This window comes from Oryzias latipes, chromosome 16 (genome assembly GCF_053564925.1).
Source record: "Oryzias latipes strain Hd-rR chromosome 16, Olatipes_Hd-rR_3.1".
Lineage (NCBI taxonomy): Eukaryota > Metazoa > Chordata > Actinopteri > Beloniformes > Adrianichthyidae > Oryzias > Oryzias latipes.
The window spans coordinates 28,536,159-28,563,961 of record NC_136252.1 but is presented as its reverse complement, the minus strand read 5'-3'; the positions used below and the strand labels follow the sequence as shown (position 1 = coordinate 28,563,961).

The 27,803-nt window shown below is 38.1% G+C and overlaps 1 protein-coding gene across 4 annotated transcripts; it reads right to left on the bottom strand.

The window, feature by feature from the left end:
• Positions 1 to 26,989, bottom strand: phldb3 (pleckstrin homology-like domain, family B, member 3). 4 transcript variants are annotated; one of them, XM_011485690.4, is made up of 15 exons: positions 26,629 to 26,989; positions 18,170 to 18,325; positions 17,891 to 18,001; positions 17,485 to 17,622; positions 17,036 to 17,164; positions 14,081 to 14,233; positions 11,317 to 11,427; positions 8,530 to 8,631; positions 8,196 to 8,280; positions 7,584 to 7,749; positions 6,453 to 6,534; positions 6,053 to 6,202; positions 1,356 to 1,578; positions 1,018 to 1,103; positions 1 to 712 (listed from the first exon to the last, which is right to left on the bottom strand). In XM_011485690.4, the coding sequence occupies exons 2-15, from the start codon at positions 18,314 to 18,316 to the stop codon at positions 578 to 580; spliced, it is 1,818 nt and encodes a 605-aa protein (XP_011483992.1). In that variant the 5' UTR covers positions 18,317 to 18,325; positions 26,629 to 26,989; the 3' UTR covers positions 1 to 577. The 4 variants fall into 4 exon arrangements, with proteins under 4 accessions (XP_011483992.1, XP_011483989.1, XP_011483991.1 ...); XM_011485687.4 differs by having other exon boundaries at positions 7,584 to 7,779; positions 26,629 to 26,988; XM_011485689.4 differs by having other exon boundaries at positions 1,356 to 1,566; positions 7,584 to 7,779; positions 26,629 to 26,988.
• Between the last annotated feature and the right edge of the window lie 814 nt (positions 26,990 to 27,803).

Here is a 27,803-nt window from a genome sequence, read left to right as displayed (position 1 = left end):
TTACTTTTTTTTATAAACGAATATTTAATATTGCATTAATAACATAATACATCATTTACTCGCAAATCAAATCCATATAAACTTTTAAAAAATAAATAATGCAAAAATGTTTTTTGAAACAGACACAGGAAGTTTATGTTTCCATGTAAAAACCTGAGAGTATAAAACAGTTTAACCAGAATGAAATAAAAAGCAAAAGACTCTGACAGTACAGTGTCAATGTGCTGGTTCCTGGTTGTTTCCGCTGCTCCTGTAGTGTTTCGCTGAATAAACCAGTCTGGTAATGTCGAACTTTGACCAGCAGAGAGAGGTAAAGCTACGAGAGTATCCAATGTTCAGTTTGAAAGCTGCTAAGAAAAAAAAAAAAAAGATCCTTCTTCTGGTATAAAGATGATGAGCATCATCACTGTCAGTACCAGCTTCCTCTGTTGTTCCAGCACGTCTGCTGAACCCGTGCTCCAGGATCCTAGGGTCCCACAGGCAGATCTGTAATCAGACCGCCTCTTATCCAGCAGAGAGGGAAAGAATGACTCACAGCAGCTTCGCTCCTCGTTTCACAGTTTTATATGGAAAAAGGTCAATATCGGCTGTGCTCGTCTGTTGCTGTAACAATGACGTCCATCCAGATCCGCATGGACACCGCATTGGACGCAACCAGGAAGAACAGACGGTCATACGTCTTCACACAGAACGTCAGGCTCGGCCGTGGAGACTGAAGGGAGACGCCATTTTTAACGTTAAGGTGAATTCTGATGAAGCATTCATCAGCAGATTTCAAACACAATCTCCTTGATCTAAAGATGGTAAACAGAGGTACTCTAAAAGCATACCAAAGACGACAATCAAAACCTAAAAATTACAATAAAGACCAATAAGCTTGAAAAATCCTTTTTACCTTTATGGAAAACCGTAATTTTTATACATCTTAACACCACATTGTATATATTTATATCACAGCATATTTATAAAAACATTCAATATTTTGTCAAAATCAGTTAGTGTGGAGACTAAACTCACAGAGGTGGCTGTTCGTAGATGGTCATAGTAAACCTCCTCTATTGCCTGGAAGTAAATGACTCCCTTCAGCTTCCTTTCATCACAATCTGCAAAAGAAACACAACAACTTACTGAGGCTGCCTGAAGTATTTGACGTTAACATAACATGTTTTTGTCTCTTTTCACTTTCTAAGCTTTATTAATGTGATCCAAAGGGCGATTTTCTGTGTAATCCAGCAACAATGCCTTCTTTTGGATGAGCTTCAATTGTGTGTCATGTAAAAACTCCTTTTTGGTGCCAACACAAAGACAAACGTGCAAAGTCAGCATGCGCGCGCAGCTTCCCCAGCCAGTCTAACCTGTATAGTAAGCTAGTCGCCTGTGGTCCGTGTCAAACAGGAACCATCTCTTCTTCCACGTCTTCACCCTCCCTCCTCTCTTGGTGAGGAAGCCTGCGCAGCGTCGAGGCGTCAGCCGCAGGTCCGTGCAGCCGGTGACCCCATGACCCAGGGACTCCACATGGGCCCGAAGGTCAAAGTTTGGAGACAGAAACAGGGGCAGGCTGCGCTGCTGTGGAGACAACTGAAATTAGATTGTGGGTTAAAACAGGAGAATTTCCATGGAAAACCGCATTCAGTGGCTCTTTATAATGGATGCACTTGTTTTTGGTTCTCAACAGGGGCTCTCTGTGATCAGATGTTAAAAATAAAAGTCATGACATTATGCAACTGGCAGAATCTTAAAACTATCTTCAGAAAAAAAAAGAAGAACAGAACTTAGAGGATGCAGTTAAGAACTAAAGTCTAAAAGCCGACTGTGCAGCAGGGCTGGGGAATTTAAAGTCCAAACTCTTTAACTTCAGCTACCAGCTTTAGGTTCTACAACTAAAACTCTGGTAGTAAAGTTATTACCAACTCTAGTGTAGTTTAACTGTTTTTATTGCAAAAATGCATGTTTGAAATTAATTTCATGCATGAAAAACAATTTAAATTAATGTAAAAACATTTTTTTAAAAAGGGAATGCATTCAATTAACGGAATACATTCTGGCTCTTGTGCATCAAAGACTTAACAACTGCTTTGTTAATGTAACAATATGATCATATTTAAAGAAAAACAGCGACAAATAAAACTTCCAGTTCGATGAATGGTGTTTTTAACAAGTTCTTGTTGAATTTTTTTTAATAACGGAGGACATAAATTAAGAAATTGAGCTGAAAATTGAATTTCTGAGTGAATCAGGAGCAGACAAAAAAAAGTCGAAAAGAAAAATGTATTTGTGTTGTAGAAATTATGCTAAGTGGGCCACGAGCTCCCTGTTCTGAGTTCTCAGCAATTTGAGGGGAAGTTGGAGGAGTCGCAATATATGTGGAAAAAAATACAAAGTTTACAGTAATTGATAAATTGTCTGTCGCAGTGGATGGAATACTGGAATGTCTTACAATTGAAATATGTAACAATTCAGGGAAAAATGTCATTATAACTGGATGGAAAAGATGTTTACCTCTCTAAATATCAAAATATTATACATCTGTGGAGACTTCAATATCGATCTGATAAACCCCAGCAAACATAAAGCAACCGACGACTTTATCAGCAGAATGTATGCTATGAGTTTATATCCAACCATAACAAGACCCAGCAGAATCACTACTCAAAGTGCTACTCTTATTGATAATATTTTTACAAATAATATAGAATACACTCATATGAGTGGACTAATGATATGTGACATAACTGATCATTTACCAGTTTTTGCACTATTTGACATCAATGTGAAGACAAAGAAAATTATAAAAGAACCAGTCTACAAAAGGCTAAGAAATGAAAAAACCATGAATGCTCTGAATAATGACTTATCCAGACAAAACTGGAACTCTGTGTACAGAGAGAAAGATGTCGATATTGCTTATAAATGTTTTTTAGAAATATTTAGGTCACTTTACAATAAGAACTGTCCAATTTATAAATTCAAGAACAAATTTGCCAAATGCCCTTGGTTAACCAGCGGTCTACAAAATGCTTGTAAAAAGAAAAATAACCTGTATAAAAAATTCTTAAGACAGAGGACAAGAGAAAGTGAACAAAGATATAAGTCATATAAAAATAAACTAACTGAAATAACACGTTACAGTAAAAAAGTGTACTTCAATAATCTACTGAATGAAAATAAATACTGCGTAAAGCGAGTTTGGGAAATATTAAATAACATCATTAAAAATGGGACAAAAAAGCGAACTTATCCAGATTACTTTACAGATGAGAAGGGTCAAAGCTATGACATGAATGTAGCAGCAAACGGTCTCAATAACTACTTTGTAAATGTGGGTCCAGAGTTGGCAGCGGAAATTCCAAAATGCAAAACTAGCAAAGACAATAACCCACCCATCGAAAGGATCCCACACTCAATCTTTCTCTCTGATGTGAACGAAAATGAACTGATATCAATTGTGAATAATTTCAAGAGTAAAAACTCAAAAGATTGTGAGGATATAGATATGAAGGTGGTGAAAAAAGTCATTCATAGTGTAGCTAAGCCTCTAACATACATATGTAACTTATTACAAACTGGGAGATTCCCAAACCAAATGAAAATAGCCAAAGTGATTCCCATCTATAAGAGTGGAGACAAACACCAATTTACAAACTATAGACCTGTTTCTCTTCTTCCACAATTCTCAAAAATTTTAGAAAAAATATTCAATGATAAATTAGCTTTATTTATTGAAAAATATAACATTATAAATGAAAACCCATATGGTTTTAGAGAAAATAGATCAACCTCATTGGCTATCATTGATGCTGTGGAGGAAATCACAAATGCTCTGGACAAAAAGAAATATGCAGCTGGAGTTTTCATTGACTTAAAAAAGCATTTGACACTCTCAATCATGACATCTTACTTGACAAACTGGAAGTGTATGGGATAAGAGGACTAGCGCTAACCTGGGTCAAAAGCTACTTAACGGGGAGAAAACAATTTGTCAAGATTGATGAATATACATCAGAAACCAAAGAGATAAGTTGTGGTGTCCCACAAGGATCAATTCTGGGCCCGCTGCTATTCAATATTTACATAAATGATATATTCAATGTTTCAAAGCTTATGAAACTCATATTATTTGCTGATGACACAAATATATTCTATTCTACAGACAATCAAAGGGAACTTATAAAGGTGGTGAACACAGAGTTAAATAATATAAAACTATGGATGGATTACAACAAATTGTCTTTGAACCTAAATAAAACCAAAGTGATGTTTTTTGGAAACTACAACACAAATAAAGAGCCCTCAATTGTAATAAATAATGTCTTAATTGAAAGTGTTACAGAAATCAAATTCTTAGGGGTTTTTATCGATGACAAACTAAGTTGGAAGCCACACATCAGACACATACAAACTAAAGTCTCAAAAAGTATTTCAATCGTAAATAAATCTAAACATATATTAGGATACAACAGTAGATATTTATTGTACTGTTCTTTAATATTACCATATTTCACCTACTGTATAGAACTTTGGGGTAATAATTACAAGAGCTCACTACATCCTCTCTTTCTACTTCAAAAACGAGCCGTCAGAGTTGTACATAAAGCCGGATATCTTGATCATACGAACAATCTATTTTATCAATCAAGACTTTTAAAACTGTATGACCCTGTGGATTTTTACACTGCGCAACTTTTATACAGAGCCAGCTGGAAATTGTTACCATCCAACATCCAAAAACAGTTCTTAGAAAATGAAGGAGGCTACAGACTGAGGGGATGTAGGAACTTCAAGATCAAATTGATAAGAACCACAAAGAAAAGTTTGTGTGTGTCGGTGTGTGGCACTAAACTTTGGAACAGTTTAAGTAATGAGCTCAAACAATGTTCAAATATTCAAATATTCAAGAAAATGTATAATGTAACTCTTATTTCAGGATATGAAGATAAGAGGATTCAAGGATCAACAGGTGCTTGAATAATTCCAAATACGTGTGTGAACTTGATTGTGGTGAAATAATCAAAGCTCTTTTAATTACAACCAATGAGTGTTACATTGTAATGTGCAATAATGATTACTGAAATGTTTAAATTACAATCAATAAGCTATTGATTTTATTTGTGTTCTAATGATAGGAGCCAGTTTAGCTCGTGCTGGTTTGCGGCGCCTTCCGTCCGTGAAACCAGGGTTCGACTCCGGGCTGCTCCCTGTTCCCTTCTCTACCTCTGCCGGTTCCAAGCCCGGTTTGAGAAGGTTGCGTCAGGAAGGGCATCCGGCGTAAAACATTGCCAGATTTACCATGCGACTTGTTCGCTGTGGCGACCCCTGATGGGCGAAGCCGAAAGGGGAAGGAGGATGTGTTCTAATGATAATCAATTATTATTACATATCGGTATCGTTACTGTTTACTGAAATCATGAATGAATCTTTTCTGAAGATCATCAATCATTTCTAGGCACTGGATTTTGTTACTTGAAGAGAATCTATCTGATCAGAACCGGATTTAAAACACTGTAAAACTATTAAATGAATGGACTCAGTAGGGGTGGGATTATATAAGCTTGCTTCTTCCCACTCCTTTTCAAGCAATAAAACAAACTCTACTTATACTTCAGTTAATGATCACTGTATTTAATTAAGCAAATGTGATTTAAGTGACATTTTTGTTTTGTTTTCTGTCTTTTTAATCTATGCATTTCATCATTTCTGTAATGAGTTTGATAAATATGTGTAATTTTTTTTTATTGCTTTGACTACAATGCTTGAAATAAATCAATAAATCAAAATCAAATCAAATCAAATCAAATCAAGTTGTTGCTCCGTACCAACAGTCCCGCCCACTACTCGGAGACAAATTTCTAACAAACGTTTGCTGCTCTGCAGAAACTAAGTCCTAGACAACCTTCTTTTATTTTACTTGGCTAAAAATGGCATAATCAAAAAAAGACCGCTGGGAACGCCTTTATAATAATTCAAAAGATGATCGTAGTGGGAAAAATGGAGCAGAGAAGGTTAAAAGCTATACTATATGTGCAGAATAATATGTTTGATATTTCATTCTTACCGGAGATGAGTTTGGAAATGAAACGGCCTTTGGTGATTGGTTTGGTACCAATTCTGGTTCTTGTTGATCCACTGGTTCTGGTGGTTCCTCTATTGAAGTGTTAAGTTTTCTTTGGTGTGTCTCCTCCAACATCGCACGCCGTCTCTCTTCCTGAGTTCATATGAGTTGAAGCAGAGTATGAGACACTTGTTTTTAACAGAAAAAAACAATTCCTTTGGCCTCAGAGCCACAAAATCCTGAGATTATGCCGTTTGTTATTTAAGATTGCAATGTTGACAAATTCCCATCAACATGCTTAGGTTTTTTTGTGTGTGTTTTGGGGATCAGCCAGTTGTTTGTAACGAGATGCGTTGTGGAGGATTAGAGGTGTTGCGAGTATTTCCCGTGCCAGGTGACTCACCCGGTCCCTGAGTAACCGCTCCCTCTCCGCTTTGGCTTCCTTCAGTTTCCTCTCAATCTCCATGAGATCCACCAGACACGGACTGACAGGAGAACACCAAACATTACAATCAGAATATTCATGACAATAATCCTTTTTGCTTTTTCACTCAGCTATAAATAAGCCATAAAAGTTAGAATTTCTAAATGTTAGAGACTACATTGGAGATAAAGAACAAAGAAATAAGATGTTTCCTTTGTTGAATGATGCATTTCAAGACATTTAATGAGAACTTTACCCTGAAAGAGATGTAACCCCCTCCACATTTTACAGCGCAAGGAGTAGTCTGAGTAGAATTGGATAAATATGTATCATGGAGCAAAAACGTATAAATAAATAAACCGGAGAAATGAAATATCATCCTAAACAATCAACTGGCCTACACCCATCTTCTTCTGCTGTTTGTTTACTGTTAATGACCGGCTGAGCATCCTGTTTACTCCAAATCCTGCTGTACGCTGCACTCAACAAGTCCAGAGTGAAAGTCGAAGGAAAACTGAACAGTTTCTCACTTTAATCCAGCTGTAAAACAAACTTTGGCGAGAAATTCAGTTAATTGTACAGCACAAGTGGTTGTTGTTGCTGTTGGTATCATTAGTTATTGATCTTAGTTGCACTAATACTAGGTTGCAACAAAGAAAAATCCCTACCAGACAGATCATTTGGCATTGAATTTCTGATTTTTGTTTGTGTAACCATGCTAGACTACAGCAGACTGTCACTTAAATATGAGCTTAGGACACAACTGACTATAAATAAGTTTATGGTTTGTCTCGGTTGCAGAATCTGCATTCTAATATAAATAAACCTGCTAACAGGCAGAATGAACACTTTTTGACTAATAGATAAAATTGTGGTTCAATGCCTAAAAATAAAAACCTGTAAAAAATGAACTTATCCTTAAAAAAGTTGCTAAATCCAACTAAAACATGGTTTGTGCTGTATCAGGATCTCATAGGCAACATACAAGAAGCTTAAATGTTTAAAAACTAAACAATGCAAAACAGGTACAAGTATTATTGCTGAACACACCTTATCAAAGGAATTATTTATGAGCTACTTTATACTCTACTTTCATCAAACTAAACCGACCTGGCAGCACGAGAGCTGGTTGCACTGTTGCATGGAGTCAGCAGCCCGCCGCCGTTGCCGCTCACAGGTTTGTGGCCGTTAGCGTGGCCGTTGGTGAGTCTGTGTGAGACGTGGGGGGACGCCTGAGCCTCTGAGGTCTGGCTGTCAGGAGGCATCCTCAGCAACCCTGCAGGTGGAGGGACATGCAGAAGCACTGCTGAGAGGAGCAAGACACAAACCTTTCAGTGAAGTCGACACTTTTTAATGACATCAAACCGTTCATTGGTAATGAAAGTGAGTGGAAAAGGAGACCTCTGACAAGACCAGTCACAACCCGCAACAAATGTCCAAATAAGTGGGTGTGAGTGCATCCAAACAGATTCACATTTGTTTTAGCAGGAGACTACGAGGGTTTTCTAACTCATCGGGCCAGTATAGGCAAATCCTGCTTTCTAACAAGCTGGGAACGCTGGTGACACACCTCTGATTTGACTAAGGGAGGGAACAGAGCAAACAGACAAACGAGGACACGACTCCACAGAGCGTGCTGATTGTCCTGCACAACAAAAGTCTCAGCTTGAGTAATCAAAGAGCACAATAGAAGTTAGAACCAGAGCAGCGATGGGAACGTACCCTGCACTGACAGCGGCCTGTCGGCCAGTCTGTTCCGATGGGAACTTCGCCGCCTTGGTAAACTGTTGGCTTCTTTGTAATGGTCCTGTAGGTTTAAAGACAGAGTCCAGTGAGTGTCATCTGTGATTTGGAGCCCACAATTAGCTGATTTTTACATTGATATTTAAAACAAATTGACAAAAAATATGCACCCATATGCCATTAAATCACTTTTTTCCCAGTTTTCAACATCTTTTAGCTGCTAGTTTTACTGCTGAGGCCAACTGGAAGCTGACCCATCACCTACAGACTTTAAACGAGTTCAGTGAGGTATCCGTGACGACCAGCTGCACACCTGTGGAGGCTTGTGAACCGTCGAAGGAGAGAGTGACATCATGCAGGGAGTGACGTCTGGGACGTTCAACCAATCACTCAGTGGTTTCTTCTCTTTGAGAACCTGCAGGACCAGAAAAGATTTGGAAATTCAACTTGAGATGATTACATTGCAGAAGGAACCAACACTGGAACTTGAAGGGAAAGCGACAAATAGTTCATTTGAAAAAAGGCTGTGACATTCCACATCCGACTGAAAGTCAAAGTTGGACTTCAAATGGAGATCAAGTTAAGAAAGTTGTCCCAACCAGCTTTCCTTCATGCTCCACTAACACTGGAAACTTGCAGAAAATACATGCAGTGCAGCGTTTGGCCTTCTGGACAGATTTTCCAAAAATGCTTTTAAACAACAGTCCTCTTGCGTTTTTCTCTTTGAAGCTTAGTTAATGTTTCAGAATATACCCTGGATTTGACTAAACTACTTTTATCATTTTACTGTAATGTGATGTAGTATTACACTATTTGCCATCGATAGTTGCAGATCAGGTTTACTTGCTCTCAAAGAAAGTTGAAAAACTTGTTAAAAAACTAAAACGGATACGCATCAACTGCATTTATTTTGTACTATTTACTCGTTTCAGCTTTCTAAACAATCTCTTCTCCCGTCCTCAACGCTGCCACTCCCTTCTTCCAGCCTCTCTCCGTCTTTTCTCTCACCAACCAACAAACTAAATATGCAATACTAACTTTTGGAGGGAAAACGCATTTGTTGGTCTAGTTTTTAGCCTACCGTTCTGTGCAGAGACGTGAAACTTCATCCAGCTTGCAGTTTTCCCCTCTCACGCATCCCAACACATGCTCCCTTCTACAAGCACCACCACAGAGCCCTCCCTCCCCTGTTTTCTCCTCCCTCTGTCTTCTCCCTCCTCTCTTCCTCCAGCTCGCTCCGTCCCCTCTCTGCGTCTGATTTGTGTTTTCCTCCTCCAGATCTTGTCTCCAGCTCATTTTAACTGGTGCTGTCATAACTCTGATCAAAGACAAACCACTTCCAAAGGGATAAAGTCACTTTAATTACTGACTGATGTACTTTGGAGAGCAAATGCTAACAATATTAACAATCTGCATGACCCAGAGTGCTTTGCTCCTAACCTCTAAGTAATATTTATTGGAGATTTCATGAAACAGAACTGTGTCTGATAAACTCTACGATGGCTACAGATCCTGTATTTATTAAAACAGAAACAATTTATACAAAACAAATAATTAATACAGAACTAATGTTTGAAAGATTATTTCCATCTGGTTGCAATCTGAATTAAAAAAAAAAAGAATTATCTCATTAAGTCATCATCTGCTGGCATTTATCCCAAACTGGACCACAGAGGCAGACAGTCGGTCTTTAGAGGGTGTGGTCAAATCACAAAATGTGAAAATCATATCTCATACATTGCTATAAATTGCTGATACCTTCTTTAACATTCTTTCTTTCTGTGTGCATCTTTTAATAAGTACAAAAAAATGAGCTCTTACCAAACAGAATAGATAAAACTACATTTGCGTTGTTTCTTCACAAACTTATGGGGATATGAAGCCAAATTCAATGGGAGACGTGTGGAGTTGCAGTTTAAACCGTTTCAGTTTTAGCTTCCTAATGACCATGAAAGTGAGTTCTTAGAAACATGAAGTGCTGGAAAAGTCTCCAGTGACAAACCAGACCTGGGTAAAGAACCACACAGCAAGGGATTCACAACTCTGTCTAGTTAAACGGACACTAGAGGTCGGAGACACTTCAGCAGGAAAATGGAAAACAGGCCGAGTGCATTTCCATCTGGACGCTGCAGCGAGCAGCTGCTTTCCTACTACTGAGGCCTAACTACTGGGATTCTGTGAGGGATCTATTTTGTTTCAACTGAACTAATAGAAATTTGAGACGTTTTTTTCCTCATTTTGAATAAAAGATAAAAGAGCACACTTTGACTTTGTAATTCACATGATTTTAGAGCAGACTTCATCTTAGCCTCTCACTTGTTTTTTGTATGCATAAAGAAATTGGGCGTTATTTCAGCAAATTTGACTTTTGCTCCAGCTATAAAAGTCTAATCTAGACTTCATGCTTACAAGCTGAGGAACTTTTACCCATTTAAATGGTATAAGAGACAAGAAGAAAACCCATCTATTTATAATGGAAAACTAAACTAGTACAGAAAATCAAAAAGCTGAAGGATTTGCTAAAATAATGTTACAAACACAGACCAGAAATGAGCTCTTTCATCATCCACATATGTTTTAGCCACAAGTGAGGTTGCTTTGAAAGAGGGCTTTGACTCGATCTGTTCAACTCTGTCGTTGAAAAATGTGTAGCTGCTCCTAAAGTCACCCTAGTTCACAAATTCACTGTTTCTTACATAACAAGGTTTGTATTGGTGTAAATATTACCGCTCGTGCACAGAAACACAACACCATCGTCATCATTATCGTCGTCGTGTTGAACAAAATTTTGCTTTAAACATGCTCTATAGTGCTATTATAGTGACAATATTCATATAGCTAAAGTCAATGAATACAAAAATATCTTTTTATATGAATTCTTTTAAGAGAAAATTCAAAGTTAAAAAATAATTTAAACTAAGCAGCTTTGTTTGTACAAATCTGAGTCCCATAGGCCATGTCATTTACATTGCATCTTTAAACGGATCAGCAGAATTATACAGACGTTTTTATGTAATAAACAAGCAGTGTTTGTTTCATGATCCTCCCAAAAAGCTGAAGAGACTCTAGAAACTCCATAAATAAACCCATTTTCTCCTACCATCTGAGTTGTGTGGACGAGCTCCCTCTTCTCCTTCCTCAGAGCGCTCAGCTCTCGTTCCTTCTCCTTCTCCATCTCTCTCAGCTGTTCCTCCAACTGCTGGACTCGCTCCTGAAAATTCAAACAGGAATTTCCGTCAGTGTGGACAGCCATGTGGTTTCTTCTCTGCAGAAAAAAAGCCCAAGTACGGCTGCTGACTCATCTGACCGGCATGAGATTTCTTTTTATTTTGCTGTGATTCAACACTGGAAACAGCCCAGAAAAAGTGACGGTGAGCATGATGCACAATGCCAGGTAAGATATTCCCAGCAAGAACACACACACACAAAAAAAAAATAAAAAAATCCAAACATCTGTTCTGTGGGTCAACGAGAGGTGAAGGGCAGAGACTGATGACAGCAGAAACAAACCTGAAACCAGAACCTGAGGGCAGCAGTGACAAACAGAACGATATAAGATGTCAGTGGCATGAAAAGACAGGATGATTTGCCTGGTGACTCTGACAATGCCCTCCTTTATCTGCCCTGTTTTACCCCTTCTCCTCCTCCTCCTCTTCCTCTTACCCACCCAAGTCAACTGAAAAAACAATTGCACATTATTTATCCAGTATCTGTTGTTGACTGGAAGCCTGCGTGGTCAACGCAGCAACAGCTGAGTCTTGTTTCTCACAGTCATGAGGGCATCTTTTTTTGGAGGAGTTCAGCAAATTTCAACAGACTGCAACCCTTAATATTGAGATGAGGAGTGAAAATATTTTTAAAAAGTAATATTCTTGGTTTATTTGCTTATGCAACAACATTAACTGCATGTAATGAACACATGGCAGCCTAAAATTTACTTTGAAATTGAAAATATAAGTTGAACGATCCTGGCACACTCCATTCTAAATATTTAAAATTTGATAACTTTTTTTTCCCAGGTTCCTTTTAGATACATTTCTTTGCAACGTTTGAGTAAATGACTGAATGAAAGTCAAAAGGTATAAATGTATGGAAATACAACACTCATTCAAACTGAGGAACAACACTTTAAAGGTCTGTGGTTATGGGGTCAAATCAGAACCAACTAAAACTGAATGAAAAAAATTGTAAATTTGAAAACAGAAATTGTTAAAAACAAAATAATGAAAATTGCACATTGTGAACTTACATCAAATATGAAAAAATGAAATAAAAATTCAACATTAAAAAAAAACATTAAGAAATGTGCTTTCAATTTTTGTTTTTGGCCATTTTTCTCATTTCTCTCCCTCTTTGCTTTCAGTTCACAGTTTTAATTCAGACTTCGGTGTTGAGCCTTTAAGTAGGGGTGGGGCTTTGAGCCCATTCGCTAACGGGGCCTCATTAACATTCGGTGACAGAGGTTATGGTGATGTCATTTCCATTCCAGGACAGTCTTTATTGTTTGTGCTGCCTTTGTCATCCCTCCTCTGATGTACCAGGCTTCAGTATCACTACTGTATGGTGGTCTGATCCTTATGTGCAACCACTAACAATATAGGGAAATAGTTCCCATCAGCATCTGTTTCTCTTTGAATGTGTTTCCCAGTTTCTTTTCTCCTATTAACCTCTAAGCAGAACTATTGGTTTTGATGGACTTTAGTGCCAAAGTTCTGTATAGCTGTTTCCTGCAACAGTGGTCTGACAATATGTGCTATAAAGCTTTTTCAAAATTATCACTGCTTATGTCAGGAAGGACGGGAGAGTCTTATTTGAAATTACAACCATTAACTGTAGAGGATATTATGTAAATCTTTTTCTGTCTTATAGTTGGTATGATCTTATACAGTAATGGAACAGTATTTAAGACCCTCTCTTATGAAAACTGTGTTTTTAACATGTTCTTGTGGCATGTTTATGAATGAAATTGGTTTGTGAAAGACATTAATTAAGAAAATAAAGCTCAGAAAATTAAGCTTTCCGAGTATTTCTTTATTCAAATGGTTGTGAATCAGGATCAGACGAAAAACATGGCATTTAAAAAAAAAAGTGTCCTTGTTACGCTGGGCGGGCCACAAGCTCCCTGTTCAGCTCAATTATGATGCATCCACTTATAGACGACTACATTCATGTACGTCTTTGTTTTTTTGGCCAAGCTGCCTCAAAATGGCTCAGATACTGCACGTCATTTTTGTTGCACTGGTAATGTTAGAATGAAGGTGTGGGGGGGCTGTTGAACTAGCAAGAGAATGCATAAACAGAGAGCTCTCCAGATCAGGGAGAGGACAGGGTTTCTGTGCACTGACAGTACGACCCACAACTCAGAGCCGAATTTCTGTTGAACAACTGCCGCTCTGCAAAAAGCATGTCCTAGAAAACTACAGGTTTTTGGATTTTGGCTAAAAACAAATTAATATTTAAAAAAGCACTGGGAACACTTTTGCAATACATCAAAAAAATGATCAGATCTTTAAGGAAAAAGAAGGAATTAGATTAATTTCAAACTGCACAAGCAATGCAAAAAGAAAACTGATTGGTCAGAAAATGAATAAGAACCTGGTTTATGTTTGAAATCATCAGTCTTGCAACAATTGCCTTTAAATACGGATAAAAAAAGGGAACATTGTGGGGGGAAAAACAGAAGAATATTGGATTTCAGTGTAGACTCAGTCACTACTGACGTCATCAGAGCTCCCAGAGGAGGAATTTCTTTGAGGGTAAACATGGACGCGCAGCACATGACAAGCTGATAAGCTGTAAACTCGTGCTGCACATCAGGGAGCAGCTGTAAAATTCTCTTGAAAGTTCCCTGTGAGGCTGTTTACCTGAGCAGCGTTGACCGCATGCTGCTGACATGACAAGTCCTTCTCTCTATCTCCGTCCTCGCACTCCTCCTCGTCAATGCCGCTCTCCTGCTCCAGAACACGAAACTCCCAGTCTTCAAAAGCCCGAATTGCCGCCTCCATCTGCTCCTTCTCCTGAGTTAAAAAGGAAAGTCTTGATCTGTCATTGATTTATTAAAATCACACATTAGGCTTAATGGCATAAATTGCTAATTAATAAGGCAAAAACAAATTATTACTTGAATAAAATATCACTTGAACTCACAATTACAAAAACTCAAGTTTTAAAATGGCAAGCTGGATGGGTCAAAAATGAGTTTCAAAGTAAAAGTTTGTTTCTCGTTTTCATTAATTTTATCTATATTGCAAATTAAAACATTGTTTTATAAAGAAACTAACCAGAAGATAAAATGATGTCATCACTGTAGTTAAACCTTTTAAAATGTCAGTTTGTGACAGCCATCATTCAGCATTTGTACAAAGTTTAGAAAATGTCATTCTCTTCACAAATACAAACTTAATTCAAAAATGCATATGATTTTTTTTATTATTTTTAAAATGCAAGACATATTTTTTGCATGTATTAAAATCTTTGATGTTACTTGTGGCATGTTTTGGTAAAGTCAGAAACATTTTTTAAATCATATGAAAGACCACATTTTTACTGTCCCACAAGATGTGCCCCATATTCCTTTCAGTCTGCTTTTTATTTTTTTTTTAATTTTTTAAGGAACTTGTCCCAAACCTGTTTCTAAAAGCAGTTACCAAACAATTCTGACATGTTTCAGCAGAGCACGACTGCGACAAACCTGTCATTGAAGCAATTCTTTCTTGTCACATTCACAAGAAGACTACACATCCTGAGCTCTGCATGGGTGTGTGTAAAACTCAAGAATCCTTGACACAGCAGGTCCAACAGGTACTGAACAAACCCACACATTGTGTGAAACAAACAGCAGCAGAGTCAACACACCCTAACACTCACTGTTTTGAGACAACATGAAAGTAGAAGCAATTTCTTCATTTGGAAGGCAGCCATGAAGGTGCAGTCATACATAAAGATAATAAAAATATATCTTATGAAATTCTGTTCACATATAAATGTCTAAATGTGAGTAATAATTTGACACTTTAATACGATATCCTGTTAATTTGTTGCATCAGTTACTGAACTGCCTGACAAGATCCTGTGAATGAGCTTATTCCCTGTTAACAAGATCAAAGTAGAAATACCTCCATTGTAACCACAGCTGCAGCGAATATCCGCACTTTGAGCATCATTGGCTATGCTTCTTTAACTATGCTCAATTCTCAGCTTGTTTTTCTTGTTCCAGCTTTGATTTTCCCAATCTGTCTCCACTCTGGATCAGCAAAAAGACTATAAAAAGATTATAGAAAATGTTAAATGCAACATTTTAGAAGGGGGAGGGGGTCACCAGGGACCTACTAATCAAGAACGTTTAGTACTTTAGGAACTTAAATAATCATGCCATATTCTTTTTTTAGATTTCTTTTACTGACTCAATTTTATTATTAGCAATTATAGTGTGGGAATGTCAAATTTACTAACCCAGCAACTCTAAAGCTAGTACCCATCCTTTGACATCATTAAATATAGTACAAAACAAAAGCATTGGGATACATTGGGGGCTTGTCCGGGATATTCAAACCCAAGTTTTAAACTTGGATTTAAAAAGAACTGCTATGTTAAGGTACAAGGAAATGCATTGACAAATAGTGGTGCTTTCAGGTGCGAGGCAGGAGCAGGACTGTTTAAGCAAACTCTGATGCTGTGATACATCACTGCCCAAAATACAGCCTTTGTATAACAACAGATTATCATCAGAAATCCAACAGAATTACTGTACTAACAGTTTATCAACTTTTTAAAAAAGATATTTAAACCTTAGACAAAGAAGTCTGATCAAAACTAACCTCCGACAAAAGTGGCATATCAATAAAGTTTTTGTACGTTTTGTTAAATATAGTCCATGGACACTGGATCTCTTACTGTTGGTTTCACGCTCAAAAACTACAACCTCCTGTTTGCATTCTTTCTGGTAAATGGCGTATACTTATAAAGCGCTTTTCTACCTACAAGGCCCAAAGCGCTTTACAGTCACAGACCCAGTCACACACACATTCACACACTGATGCCGAACACTGGCGCCAACCTCCCACCAGAGGCAAGGTAGGGTTCAGTGTCTTGCCCCAGGACACTTCAACTCATAGGCGTGCAAAGCGGGAATCTAACCTTATGACCCATGATCTTACGATCATGGGTCGACCGCCCTACCGCTACACCACGGCCGCCCCATTTAGGTTTTTTTTTCCCTTATAGGAAATGTATTCAGAATTTTCACTTGCTGTTAAATGAAGAAATACTATGAACTTGCATTTATTGAACTAACGTGCACAAGAAGAATCCTGACCTAATTATTTACTATCTGTCAGTGCGAGCTAATATAACCTCTGTGTTCTTATCTGATGTGTTGCACTTCAGTTAGCTGGGTGAGGTCACACAAGAGTGCATGTGAATGGCAGATTATAACTAAACCTTCTCCTTTCTTTTGTGATGGACAAAAGTAGTATCATTTAAAGAAGCTATTCTAGTGAAAAAAACAGTTTATGCACACATTAGTTTGTTAGCCAAATCTGAAGCATCCAAGCATTACTGATAATGTTTTAGATATTGCTACAACAACATAAGTAAGCCTCCTGCAGGACATAAATTCAGCGCAGCTGAATGCCGTTACTCAACTTCAAGACGTCACTTGGATGAATGAGAATCTTCATCGACACATCCAGATTACTGTAAACCGGCATCGCTTTTTGGAACTGCCACTAATCTCATACATTGTAATTGTTAGAAAGCATGAGCCTTAAAGTCATGATATCATTCTGGTCATAGTTCAATGTTTTGTTGCAGTTGCCCACCTGCTGTAGCTGCACTGTTAGCTGTTCCCTCTGACTCTCCGGCAGAGTGGGAATCAGCTTCTCTTTCTCCTCGCACCTCCTCCTTAGCTCTTTCACCCTGCTCCTCTCCTCCTCCAAACTCTCTCGCTCCTGCATTAACAGAAAGAGTGAGGCGACACTAAAGTTATCCACTCAACCCCCCAAAAAATACCAAAGCACATGAATATGGAGGCCTAAAACTGTTGGAGTTAAAACACAAGCCCAAACTTTAGGCTCATAGAGCTGTGCATCAGTGCGTTAAGCAACAAACAATAATTGCCTAAAAGCTGATTTATCATTGACATCATGCTGTGTTGGTCTTAACTGACCCTTTATGTGTCCACTTGGTTTAGGACACCTCAAGCTTTGTTTTTCTGTTGTTTGTGACCTCTACATTAAGACACATTGTCTACAACAAAGGTGTCTTTTACCTTGAGTCTGCCTGAGTGTTTTCTCCTGTCTTGTTGTCTGGCCACCGTTTTTAGAGTCTCCAGCTTCTGCATGTGTCTGTGCAGCTGCTCCTTCTCAGTCTGCAGCTCACCCTGCAGCAGAGCGATCTCCAGCTGCAGCTGCAAGGGAAAAAACGAGGTTATAGAGCTGAATCATACACAACAATCCAAGCAGGAGTGGTTCCCAGGTACACACTCTTTACCCTGGACTGGACTGGAGCTTGAAATGTGAGGTTTTAAAAAATACTGACTTCTTCAGAACTTTTTCTTATATCACCAATCATTTTGGTTTTAACTAATTAACTGTTATACTGATTTTTTAAATAATAAAACAGTTCAAATTTGTTAACGTTTTCCACAATTTATGTGACTTTTCTAAAGTTCTTACCTCAATCTTCAGTTCTTCTCTTTGTTGATCGAGTTCCGTGATGCGGCGTTGGAGATTTGTGGGCGATGCCAGGACCCTCAGTGAGTTTCCCTCCAGTTTCTTAAGGCAGGACTGACAGAAATAAGCAAAAGAGTTGAGTTTGTCACCACATGTAAGCCGTCGACAGACAGAACATTGAAAGCAGGGATGATGAATCGCAAGGAAAGTGCATCCTCAAATGCAAGGCGAGGGATAAACTGAATTACACCTGACGGAAAAAAGCATTTGTCTGTCATTTACCTTTTCTCTTTCTGTGCCGCTGCTCTCCGTGTCTGAGTCTGCCCCTGAGGAGGCGGGGCTTTGACCTTCAGCCGCTCTGCTGATCCACGCCGACCGCGGACCCTGCTGCCACTGGACCCTGGAGCTGTCCATGTTGTGCTGGGGCATTTCTAAATACTAAAACACAGGGGGGCGTTTTTAGGCGGAGGGTTTGGTTAACTTTAGGGAGCATTGTTGTAACCTAATCCCCCCCGTTGGCTGAAAGGGTGTGAGAGATCAGGTGGCAGTTTACCATGGGGATATCACAGTTTAGTTTTACAGCTTAGGAACTTAAAACACAGAAATCCCCTCTAAGGTTTCAAGAAAAAAAAAACATCATTTAAAAAGAGGAAGCAAAAGCAAAAAAGACTGGGGAATTTAAGATGTGGTCTGTGGTTGTGTCAGGGTCCCGGTGTCTAGAAAGACATACGTCTCTTTTCTGTTAAAAGGCTTTGATGTACACAAACAGTAAGACAATGTATGAAAGATGACAGGCTAAACTTTGAAGTCTGGATGATCTGAGTTTTGCTTTGTCACATCCAATAACTTTCAAAGTACAAATATCATTATGTTGAGTGTTTATCAAGCTCTACATCAAAGTACAGCTAAACTGCTTTGTATCACCACATTTTTATTCTAAAGTCTCCAGTCTCTGTTGTTGTATCGCCTTATCTCTGTGGTTTCACTTCACAAAAAAACATGCACGCCAACAGAAACATATACGAGCACAAAAAGACCAAAAGCCAATTTATGGGAAAATACTTTTGACTCTTAGTGTTGGAACCTTTTCCCAGCAGATCCAACCACACCCTCAGAGCCCTCCTTCAGAGGTCCACTCCTTATAAGGGACCGATGAGGGTTGAGTGGAAGTCCACAGATAAATATACAGATGAGACACGACTGAAGGCTTCTGAGCAACAACTGGCACTGTGGCGTGCAGAGAATAAAAACAACAGGGAGAGATGAGGAAGAATGGACAGACAGAAGACGCATAGAAGAACATAAAGACAAATCCTGATTGGGTAAAATGTGCCCAATACACTGAACCTCACATTGCTCCCAGTGGTTACAAGTTGGCGCCAGTATACACCAGCGGAGCCGCCATTTCTGTGTAAATGAATGTTGGTAAATGGGACTGTGATTGTAAAGCATTTTGGGTCTTCTAAGAAGGCAGTAAAGCGCTATAAAAGTATAAACCATTTACCATATTGCATATCTGACCTTGTTGTAAAATGGTATGTCATGACTATGCACACAGTTATCATTTCATAAAGCGACACTCTGGATATTTAGTCCATATTTTCAAAGATCTAATTCAAACCACATTTTTTAATGATAGTTTTATTTCAATTTATTTTAAAGACATTAGTCAAATGTATGAAAATTATACAAAGTATGATATTAATACAGTTTATAAAGATTGTTATTATGTATTAATAATTCTTAATCTTTTGTGACTGTGTCTACCCCCAACTGTATTGTTTTAGAAAAGAGAAGAAAGAAAAAACTTGTGGAATAAAAAAAAAACATATACAAGCAAACACACAAAGGACAAACCGTTAGACGGCCATCCTGTTATTTACTTTCCAGCTAATTCCTAAAATCCAAACCCACAAAGGCTAATGTAAACATCATAATTTAATGAGCTAAGCTTACCCTAATCTATCCATGCCATAACATTAAATTGAACCAGAAGTTCTATCGAGTTTCCCAATACCTGTCATTACAAAGTTTGTTGCTGGAAATGGTCCTAAACCAAAGAACCAAAGAAAAGTATTCAAAAACAAACACACACATTTCTCCTAAGAAACCATTAGAACCAGGAAGCGTTTGTCAAAATCTGAAAAAGAAAGAGTAAAGTCCAAATAGTTTTAAATTCATGAAAGTGTGCAGCGCTTGGTTCCACATGGGATGCAAACATGACTAGAAATGCTCTGGTCAGCCAATCAGGAAACAGATGAGGAGACATCAGCAAGAAATGAAAACAATGTGGAAATGTTAATGAGTTTGAAGAGCTCCTGAAACAAGAAAAATGTTTTTTTCTTAGGGAGACAAATCAATCTCAAAAATATAATATTAAAACATTGTTGCTGTATGTTACTGCTGCGTGACGGTTAAAACAAAAACATTTAAACATGCCAGTGCATGTTGTCATTGATAAACTGGAGTTCCTTCAGATTTATGGCTCTGAGCCTCTGAGGTCATTGATTACAGTATAATATAATAAAATATAGCAAATAGACTGTATATATGAAAATGCCTTTAGCTATTTGCATTCTATCAGAAATATTAATAACATACTAAGTGGTGACTAAAAGTGAACACATCATTGCACAATTATGTTTTCCTGTCTGTTCAGATGAATCATGCTGTGTCCAATTTACAAAATGTTTGCAGTAAAAGTTTTCCAATTACACTGTGAAAAACCTTGGGGTGGGGGGGGCTTCATACAGGGTTCTTCGTTGGTTTTAAAATGTACACAAATTGGACCATTGTTTAACACATATTTCTTTTTTTTTTTAGAAACACAGACATTTCTGTTTAGCGAGCGCACATTTCTATGGAAGCATTTGGCTCTCTCAATTAAAAAAAAAAGTCAATACCAAAAATGCTTTTTTCATTTTCACAATGAAGCTGCGTTCTTTGATTCAAAAAGAAAAAGAAAATTGAATCCGCCAAACTATAAATATCTAATTTGACAATTAAAATGGATTAACATAAATGCTTTTTCACTTTCACAATGCAGCTGCATCAATTGACTTAAAATAAAAAAAAAATTAAAAAAATCATTGTAAAAAAAAAAAAAAAAAAATCAATCCTCCAAAATGCTTTTTCATTTTCTACTAAATGAAAAAGCATTTCTGGTACTGACTTTTATTTTTTTTAATTATGAGAAACAAAGGGCTTCCTCACATTTCAACTTGGTTTACGATAATTTTTTGTGTGCAGAATTTTAAAGCCCCTGTTAATACAACTGTATTTGCTTTTTAAAAGCCATGTAATTTATTTGATGGTTCATTTGGTATCTTTGTGATAAGGTATAAATAAATATTATAATTATGTTTCTAAACATAATAAGACAGAACAGTTCTTATTTTTTACCCATATTGATTTGTTAATTATTTAGGAATTTCTTTGAATTCCTTTTTGGCATTTGATAGGACAAATATAAAGAAAATTTAGCTTAAAATTGCATTTCTAAGTATTCCTTTAGTCATTTTTTTAAAACAGGAGCAGACGAAAACACGTAGTTTGAAAAAGATCGTATTTGTGACTATGAAAATACGCTGGGCAGGCTGCAAGCTCCCGGCTCCGCTCCATTCTGATGCATCCACTTGTAGACGACATGCCAGTCTCCATTTTTCTCGTCCGAGCTGGCATCTGGCTCAAAACTGTACGGCTGGATTGCTCCAATATTGCTCCCCATTTTTGTTGCACCTGTAATGTTACGTTGGGGGGTGTGAGGGCTGTTGGCTAGTGGGAGAGAGTGTAAACAGAACTATCAGCAACTGGAAGGGGAACAGGAGTGGGGTTGCTCTGCACTAACAGTCCCACCCACAACTCAACTATAATGAACTGCTGCCACTCTGCAGAAACTCTGTCCTATAAAATGATACAAGTTTTTTTTTTTCTTGGTAAAAATGGCATAATGATAATCCTAGACCACTGGAAACACTTTTAAAATGGATCAGAGATAATCAGAATAGGACTTTAAGCAGAATTCCTGTTAGTCTTTGAGGAAGATGCAAAGTAGTTTCACAAACAAGACGGACAAGGCTTTGCCTTAAGTTATGTCATCATCTAAACGTGTGGGTGAGAGTTCCACTTCCAGCTAAAGTCCAGTGAGATACTGTATCAATGACAGAGCCCATAGAGACATTCCGGAGTAAAGTCCACGCTGTCGTGTTAACAAGCTGCCTTTGGTCCGCACTGATGGGACACATCAATGATGCAAGAAGGAGGAGGCCAGCAGAAGAGGAGATAGAACCAACATTGAAAATGAGCAGCTGCAGAAGAAAACAGCAAAGTTTACCCTAAAGCTACATTAAAAAAAACAAAAAACAAAGAAGTTTTGTGCCCAAAATAATTGGGCTTGATTGCAGGGAGGAGAGTGCCTCTGGAGAATAAGATAAGAAGGGTGAGCATGCAAGAGCACAGTTTAGGATCCACTGCCCTACTTTGTGTGCATGTGTCACTAAAACAAACGTTAGGGCAACACATTGCTATACTCATAAACAGAGACATAAGGCAGCCTCCTGGAGCTAATTTCAAAGCTAATCAACACTAACTAGCGGGAGAAACATCTCTGTAGTGTGAGGGAGTCAAGCAGATAAGAAAAGAATGCCACTAAAGTTCTTTCCTCCCACCAGAGACAAACATCAGCAAAACTTTATCATTTATCTTTCTTCCACTGGAGCTTAAAACATCTTAGATTGTATTTGAATCAAACTAATCCATACAAACAGATCTGTCAACACTCAGCAAAAAAAGTGTCTAAATCAGGTCAATTGGATTTTCTCTTGAACATCTGTTTGTACCTCATGTTGTTTTTCACTTAGAGAGGTTTTGTGTGGGTTTGAAATTTGAACAGCGCTGCACAGCTGATGTAACATAGCTGTGCAAATATTAAAGTGAAATTAAAAAGATGATTTCATCAACTTAAATTAGCATTTATGCTGTATTTCATTTAGCAGAGACATTTAGGGTTTTTACAGCTGGACTTCTGCAGACACTTTTTTGCCTTTGACTGTTAGAAATACATTGAAGCAACTATTAAGATCCTAATTTGACAGTTGACAAACATAACGTATCTACTCTGTCTCAATTTTAGTGTGATTTTTTAAGAAATAAATATATTTTAAACTTCAAATGAACCAATAAAGTGTAACGTTTGAGGCTTGTAGAGTCTGAGTAACAGCTTTTGGGGTCTTTTTTTTTATTTCTCTGCACATTTTTCCATCTCTGCTGTCAGCAGCTTGGTTATTGATGTATGACAGAGGCAGATGGCCTTTGGTCCAGCCTCAAACTGAGATTATCTCTTAACCAGAACTTTCTTGAATATTCCTCAATCAATCTTTGACACGGAAGGGTGACATCAAAGACAACCATGAAAGCAAAAGTCTCCAACAGAATAAGCCTCAATATCAATCAAGGGATAAACTCATTTAAAAAAAAGGCAGATTATTTTGTAACGGCTGGTTTTATCTTCCTTTGTAAAATCTACAAACAAATTTAAAAAAAAAAAAAAGTTTCTTGCAAAGAAAGTGGTATAAAAATGTATCATTCTTGCAAATTTTTAAGCAAAACATTAACATCATCTTATGTTTCTGTTTTGTTTTCTGAACGTCTATGTCCAAAAAATTGATCACCAAATTACAATCAAAACAGCTTTCAGCACCTTACACTGTGGCTCCATAATGGAAGGAAAAACATTTTAAAAAAAAACAATGTGGAATGACCTTGTCCCCATACGGACCCCTCAGTGACACTGGCGAGGCATTCTGTACACAAAAACCATAATGTCAACCCTGACTGCAGCTATGTTCCACCAGATACGTTCAGGACAAAAGAGCTCCAACGCTGGCGGGGCTGTAAATCCTGATTAGAGCCCGTCACCGAGCTTTCAGTGCAGGAGAAATACAGGAAAACATGTAACCATTGGAACATGGGAGCAGAACTGTTTGCTAAAGAGAGGAGGCAGCTTCCAATAAAAATGTCATCTAAAGGCCTAAAGAAGTCATTCAGCTACCCTAATTAGATTATAAAAAGGTAAAAATAAACGAACATAAAAGAAATATGAAAAATATCCGACTATACAAGTCCATTGGATCAAATTGCTTAATCTGTTTGATAAAAACCAACTTTTTGGGAGCACGTTGACCCAGATTTCATGAAAATAATCTCTTGGTCACTGTGAACTTTAAATGTAAACACTGGCAGAAGTCATGCAGTTGCTCTCATGTTTTAACTTCCACTTTTGCACAGATTGGGAATAAAATGTGCTTTAAAAACAGAAATTTCCATAATTTTCACTAAATTCCTGTCTAAATGTATTTAATAAAATGACACTGCAGCAAACAGGATGTGGATTTTTGCATAAATGACCAAAACATGAGAGTGTGACTGAATTTATAGCATTTATTTTTAAAGTAAATGCACTAAATTTCCAAAACAATTATGCAGAACGGTCAACATCTCACAAAAGATGCATCTTCAGTCGCACTCAGTGAACTTCCTGTGGAAAAACCATAAAACCCCAACTATAAACTATAACTATAAAGACTCAAGAACTATAAAGACTTGTCACCCTATTCTTTTTTTTTTTATGGTCACACATTATATGCATCTCCAATTCAAACTGATCAATTCTTCTCATTCAAAACATTTGTTTTAGTTACAGAGCTAAGACCACAATTTCCCTTTTCTTTTCCCCCCAATGATTTCAAGCAATCATTTTATTTTTTCCCCCTTTTTTTTTTTGCTTGGATTTGCATTATTACGACTAATCAAAGGCAAAAAAAAATCTGCAGATAAAATTTATTTGTAAGGTTTGGGAGGTTGAAACAACATTAAAATATTTCCAATCTTTCCTTGCATTTAATGACATTCTTTGATGTTTGGAAGCATAAGTTTGTCTTCCATCAGAGATGAAACCACCCGCGAGCGTTAAAAAGATGAACCACAGGGGTCTGTCCTGTGCTGACCTGTGGACCTGCCACATGTGACTCCTGCTGGGAAGCCGTAAAAGTCCAGGAATCTGTCATCGCATTACAAGTTTGTGTGGATGGAAAGCAGCTGAGAGACAGGAGACCTTTTTATGACCCACCTGATACTCTAACAGTATGCTGAAAAGTGATCAATTCAGCCTAAAACTTGACTGATGTACGACTGCAAACTGTGCCGTCCAAATGCAAAAACAGGGCAAGCCTCAGCTGTCTGGATGACACAGTTTTTTAGCTTTTTACAATAAAAAAAAATAAGAAAGCAAGCACTGCTCATACTTTTACCAGAAAAGAAGGACATTTAATCCAGACATTTAGTGTTGATGAAAAATTAGCAAGCTGTAAATGAGTTGCACAAGAGATTCATCACCTCTGATGTATATTTGCCCAAACATCTCACTGCTTTAAACTGACATTTGTAGAGAATTGGCAGAGTAAAGAGAGAAAAACTGGTTAGTGAGCATTTACTAACTCTGAAAGCACCAGTTTGAGCAGTTAAAAAAAAAAAAAACATGCATATCCCCACAAGCTTCTATTGCTGCAATTTTAGTTTGGAAACTAACCTTTTCTCCCCCTGGAAAGTTGCTTAATTAACATTACAATATTAAGCAAACATTACAAAAAAGGTAAGATATCAGTGCTCCACAAACAGTGCAACAACAACAACAACAAAAATGTTGAACTTTGTCAATCATTGGGAGCATTTTGTTCTCAACTTAAAACTATAAATATGGACATTGTTCATGTGGATTCTCTGAATAGACAAACACAAACCGAACATATTCAATGTTGACTAATGCAAATTCTAAGAAACTATTATCAGTAACCTTGTAAAATAAACAACACATCTGTTTGATTTGTACTTTTTTTTCTTATATTATTAGTTTGTTCTGACTAAAATGGAAAAAATGAGACCACAGTAAGTGATGATGAATTTGTGATTCAAGGTTTACACTACTGCCTTACAGTAACTTTCACAGCAAAACAAAGAAACTCACTGAAACTGGACGTACATACACTTTACACTGTTGGTGCAAAGTTTGAAACCATAGGTATAAATACAGCCCCAAGATTTAAAGTGCAGAATCAGTCAGGGTTCTTGTTAAATTCTTCATGTTGTAACTTCATGCATCACAGAAATTCCTTTGGAGTTAGTGGATCTGTGGGAATTGCATTGCAAGACGGAGTGATCCATTAATGATGGCCTGCAATGCAGGGCTCAGACAGATTTGTACAGTGGACACTAAAATGTAGAGTGTGTGTGTGTGTCTGTGTGTGTGTGTCTGTGTGTGTCGATGTGAGAACTGAAAGAGCTGAAGGCACAAGTCCTCAGACAGCAGATCTGTCCTCATGATCCTGCTCTCCCACCCACTCTGTTTACTCACTGAGAGCTGATGGGAGGATAAAGAACCAGATATCTCAAGGTCTTGTAAACAAATATGGAAATTTAGGTTCTATTAGGTTGAACACAACGGATTTTCCCCTCAGAGAGGGAAGAACTGAATTTCAGAGATAAAACATGACCAGACTCACTGAATCATCACGCAGCTCTGAGTCCAAACGTGTCTGCTTCATAATCCAAGAAATAAATTAAGGGAAAGAGTTTAGATGAATTAATTCGGGAAGCTGGGGTGAAGAAGTCCTTCAATGAGAGGTTTACTCTGTAAAAAGCTGTGCGTAAAAGTTTGAAATAAAAGGGAAGTAATAAATATCTCTTACCTTAAACAAAGGTGCTGGAGCTCAACACAAGATGCGTCCCGGAGCTCATAACTGTCAGGCAGAAAGCAGCATTGGAGCGAACTGTGACCACACTGTTTCACTTTCGGAGCTGCGCTCTTCCTCCTGTTCTGGAGATTCCTGCCGCTCGGCCGGCAGCGGAACTTCTCTGCTTTGGCGAACAAACGGATTCCCGGCAGGAATGACAGTTCGGCGTCAACAGGTGAGGCTGAGCGCAAATCACGTGGAGGAGGAAGGAGGACGGCGGCAGCGGGGGAGGAACCGACCCCGAACGCGTTTTCGGTTTAAAGTGACGCACTGACGCAGCAGGTTGCGGCTGATAAAGTTCACCGCTGCTGCTACATTTTGTGTGTGTGTGTGTGTGTGTGTGTGTGTGTGTTTGAGTTTCGTTCACGTCCTGAGTTGAAGTGGGATTTCTATTCTGGGAACTGAGCGGTGTTTTCATTGTGGAGTCACCCGGGCATGGGGCCAACTCTGTCAAGTTAAGGCTGCTAAATACTTTGCACGACCAAGCCTCATGGGAGGAAGGAGCAGGCATGGATGCAGCTCACTGAGGACCCGGGCCAAAGACATGTTTGGATCCCCAACTCACAGAACTTTCAAAGTGCAGACTAAAGAGGGTTGATTCAAAATAATGGTTTCTACTTTCTGATCTTCAACACTTGTTTGTTTTTACAGAATATCTAAGAGCAAATTGAAAAACTAAAACCCCTCAAATTGTTCTGCTTTAAAATCTAACAAATTATAAACCTCACACTAAAATCTGACCCCCTTAATTTATTTAAAGTCCCACTCCAATCATCCTATGATCTACTTTTCTCAGTGGTCTTTAATTCTGATTATGACGTTTTTAGCTCAAATCTAACCTGTGTTGTTTTCTAGGACATAGTTTCTGCAGAGCGGTGGTAGCCCACCATTCACTGTAACTAAGCTCGCTATTTAAAGATTGACACAACCCCAACATAATATTACGGTGCAACAAAAATGGGGAGCAACATTGGAGCTATCCAGCAGTACAATTGTGAGCCAGACGTCGGCTCAGACGAGGAAAAAAAGACGTACATGGATCTATATGTCTGCAAGTGGATGCATCAGAATGGAGCGGAGCAGGGAGTTTGTGGCTTGCTTTGTAACTTCTACATCACACCTACAAGCTT

What these genes read in the sequence shown, in the direction of transcription:
- phldb3 (XM_011485687.4), bottom strand. Translation starts at nt 18,316, where the DNA reads ATGCCCCAGCACAACATGGACAGCTCCAGGGTCCAGTGGCAGCAGGGT. An exon ending in GCGGCACAGAAAGAGAAAAG is followed by an intron (nt 18,002 to 18,169) that starts GTAAATGACAGA and finishes TATTTCTGTCAG; the next exon opens with TCCTGCCTTAAGAAACTGGA. An exon ending in ATCTACGAACAGCCACCTCT is followed by an intron (nt 713 to 1,017) that starts GTGAGTTTAGTC and finishes GTCTCCCTTCAG; the next exon opens with TCTCCACGGCCGAGCCTGAC.